Consider the following 2,887-nt stretch of genomic DNA (forward strand, 5'->3'; position numbering starts at 1 on the left):
GAGAGCATTCATACACAAGAGCTGTGAAAAACGGGGTGCAAGGAATACGCAAGGGAACACCAAGACGACCTCACTGCTGCCTAAGAGGCTGTTCAGCAGCCTCTGTACATTCATGAGAGGGCAGAGCCGGAGGGGAGCTGTGATTAAAGGCGTCTCTTTTTCACTGCGACAGTGAAGAACCTCCGACCCCGGGCTGCACTCTGAAACCCTCGGCACCTCTCACTCCGCACGCACGGCGGCACAGCGAAGGTCCGACCCGCTAGCGCCCACCAACCCCGACGGCGGGCCCGCGCTCCGCGCCCCGCCTCCCGCTGAGCCGCTCCCGCCCCCGGTGGTGGTTGCCCCCGCCCCTTCAGGAGCCGGCGGCGGGTCGGTGGCGAGCGCCCTGCCCCCGGCGGCGGGCCGCCATTTACGTCAGCCCCGTGCTGCCCGGCCCGCCCCGTCGGCCGCCCGCTCCCGCCAAAGCCGCCGCCGAAGCCGCAGCGAGAGGAGCGCGGGGATCGGCGGCCGCCGGGACGGCGGGGAAACTTCGGGCGGCGGAGCCGCGCACGAGCAGAGCTTCGCGGCACCGCGGGCTGCGGCGTTCAGCACCGCGGACAGAGCGCTTCAGCACCACGGACAGAGGTGGTCGGCACCACGGACAGGGCGGCGGCCCCGCCCGGCATGCGCGCCCCGCGCCCCGCCGCACCTCCGCTCACAACTACTGCCCTGCACTGGCGGCCGCGGCGGCGATGGAGCCAACGGCGGCCCTGAACGAGAGCTCGGCTGCGGTCCCCTGGCTGCCCGCCCGTGCCGGCAACGCCTCGCTGGAACTGGCGTCGCGGCCCCCCGCGCCCACCGCCATCAACCCCTGGGACGTGATGCTGTGCGTCTCCGGCACCGCCATCGCCTGCGAGAACGCCATCGTGGTGGCCATCATCTGCTACTCGCCCACCCTGCGCACCCCCATGTTTGTGCTCATCGGGAGCCTGGCCACTGCTGACCTGCTGGCCGGGATCGGCCTCATCCTCAACTTTGTTTTCCAGTACGTGATCCGTTCCGAGACAGTCAGCCTCCTCACCGTGGGCTTCCTCGTTGCCTCTTTCACCGCCTCTGTGAGTAGCTTGCTGGCCATCACGGTCGACCGTTACCTCTCTCTCTACAATGCTCTCACCTACTACTCAGAGAGGACGGTGCTGTGCATCCACACTATGCTGGTGTGCACCTGGGGGGTCTCCCTCTGCCTGGGGCTGCTGCCAGTCCTGGGCTGGAACTGCCTCCATGACCACGCTGCCTGCAGCATTGTCAAACCCTTGACCAAGAGCAATGTGACTCTGCTGTCTGCCTCTTTCTTTCTCATTTTTATCATCATGCTCCATCTCTACATTGAAATCTGTAAAATAGTTTGCAGACATGCCCATCAGATAGCTCTCCAGCAACATTTTCTGACTGCATCACACTATGTTGCTACCAAAAAGGGAGTGTCTACTCTTGCTATAATTCTCGGGACTTTTGGAGCAAGCTGGCTACCTTTTGCCATCTACTGTGTGGTTGGGGATCCCAACTACCCTTCTGTGTACACTTATGCCACGCTTCTACCTGCTACCTACAACTCCATGATCAATCCTATTATTTACGCCTACAGAAACCAAGAAATTCAGAGGTCCATGTGGGTTCTCTTCTGTGGCTGCTTTCAGTCTAAAGTGTCCTTTCGCTCCCGGTCCCCTAGCGATGTCTGAGTGACTTTTCTTTTTGTAGTACTGCACCAAGTGACAATCCACTTAGTGAATTATTACAGTGCCTGTTATAAACTTCAAACTCTGTTGTGAAGTCATTGAAAACATGCTTAAATATTAGCACTTTATACATGTTTGTATCTTTGAAAGTGTTCAGGGTATAAACTTTTCAGTTCTGTGGAAAAAAAAAAATGGTTGTACATAAATTTGCACATCACATTGGTAAAGTGAAGATGTTCTGATACTGCTTAATTATAGCACCTTATTTCTAGCTGCTGATCTGCCAAAACAGTGTTGCCTTTCTGAAGGGCAGAGAGAAAGAGAGTTGGTTTTTGTGTTATATTTGTACCTGTGTATGTGTTGCGGGGAGGGAATGTATGTGTGAATGTGTGCAATACCTTGCTGCATAATATTGATAAATTATAACATTTTGTACACAAATAAAAGCATTTAAGATGTAAGAAAATTTGTGTGTTCATATGACTTTAGAAATAAGTGAGATGGAAAACTTTCCAGGTAAGCAATGTTCCTTTGTTTACTTTTGAAAGCTTACCATGTAATTCCACTTATAGAGATCATCATTTACTATGGAGATGAAATATTGTACCAAGAAAGGAACCTTTCTGCTTGCTTGTTTGTTTGCTCTGTTCTTCTTTTAGACAAAGAAAGAGCAAAGAAGAGAACAAACTCCTTTTTATTCTCCACTGAAAAGGTAACAAAAGGCCCAGGCAAGTAGGCTACCAATCACAATTATTTTCCAGGCCTCCATGTAGGTTTCATTTTCAATTTATAAGCTAGCCATTTATGATGATGCCATATTTAAAAGTTATTAAACTGTGGGGGAAAATCAAACTCAACACTGTGCTCTTCTTTCTAACATTGCACAGTAAAAAAGAAAAAAAGGAGAAAAAATTCTCCTTTCCTAAAAGCCTGTATAACATCATAATACATTGACTTTTCTTATCATCTGCAGTTCTGTGGGTAATATGAATTGCTCCTCCCCCTTCTTTTTTTGACAGTGCACTGCAGAAAAAATCATTTAAGTGCATCTTTGCTGTCTCCCTGTCTCAGAGCAGTACACAGTTTTCAGATAATCCCATAGCTAGCAGCTTCAAAGAGTCCATCAGAGGTCAATACTGTTCAGAGTTTGGAAAACATTTCTTCACTCAGGT

The 2,887-nt window shown here is 51.4% G+C and overlaps 1 protein-coding gene across 1 annotated transcript; it reads left to right on the forward strand.

Moving 5' to 3' along the window:
* Positions 1–731: 731 nt before the first annotated feature.
* On the forward strand, positions 732–1,718 carry GPR6 (G protein-coupled receptor 6). The gene has a single exon (XM_042895176.1). It carries the CDS (start codon positions 732–734, stop codon positions 1,716–1,718), a length of 987 nt encoding a protein of 328 aa, XP_042751110.1.
* Positions 1,719–2,887: the final 1,169 nt, after the last annotated feature.

The sequence above is a fragment of the Lagopus leucura genome, unplaced genomic scaffold (assembly GCF_019238085.1).
Source record: "Lagopus leucura isolate 7727_CA_CO unplaced genomic scaffold, USGS_WTPT01 Super-Scaffold_73, whole genome shotgun sequence".
Taxonomy (NCBI): domain Eukaryota; kingdom Metazoa; phylum Chordata; class Aves; order Galliformes; family Phasianidae; genus Lagopus; species Lagopus leucura.

What these genes read in the sequence shown, in the direction of transcription:
- GPR6 (XM_042895176.1), top strand. Translation starts at nt 732, where the DNA reads ATGGAGCCAACGGCGGCCCTGAACGAGAGCTCGGCTGCGGTCCCCTGG.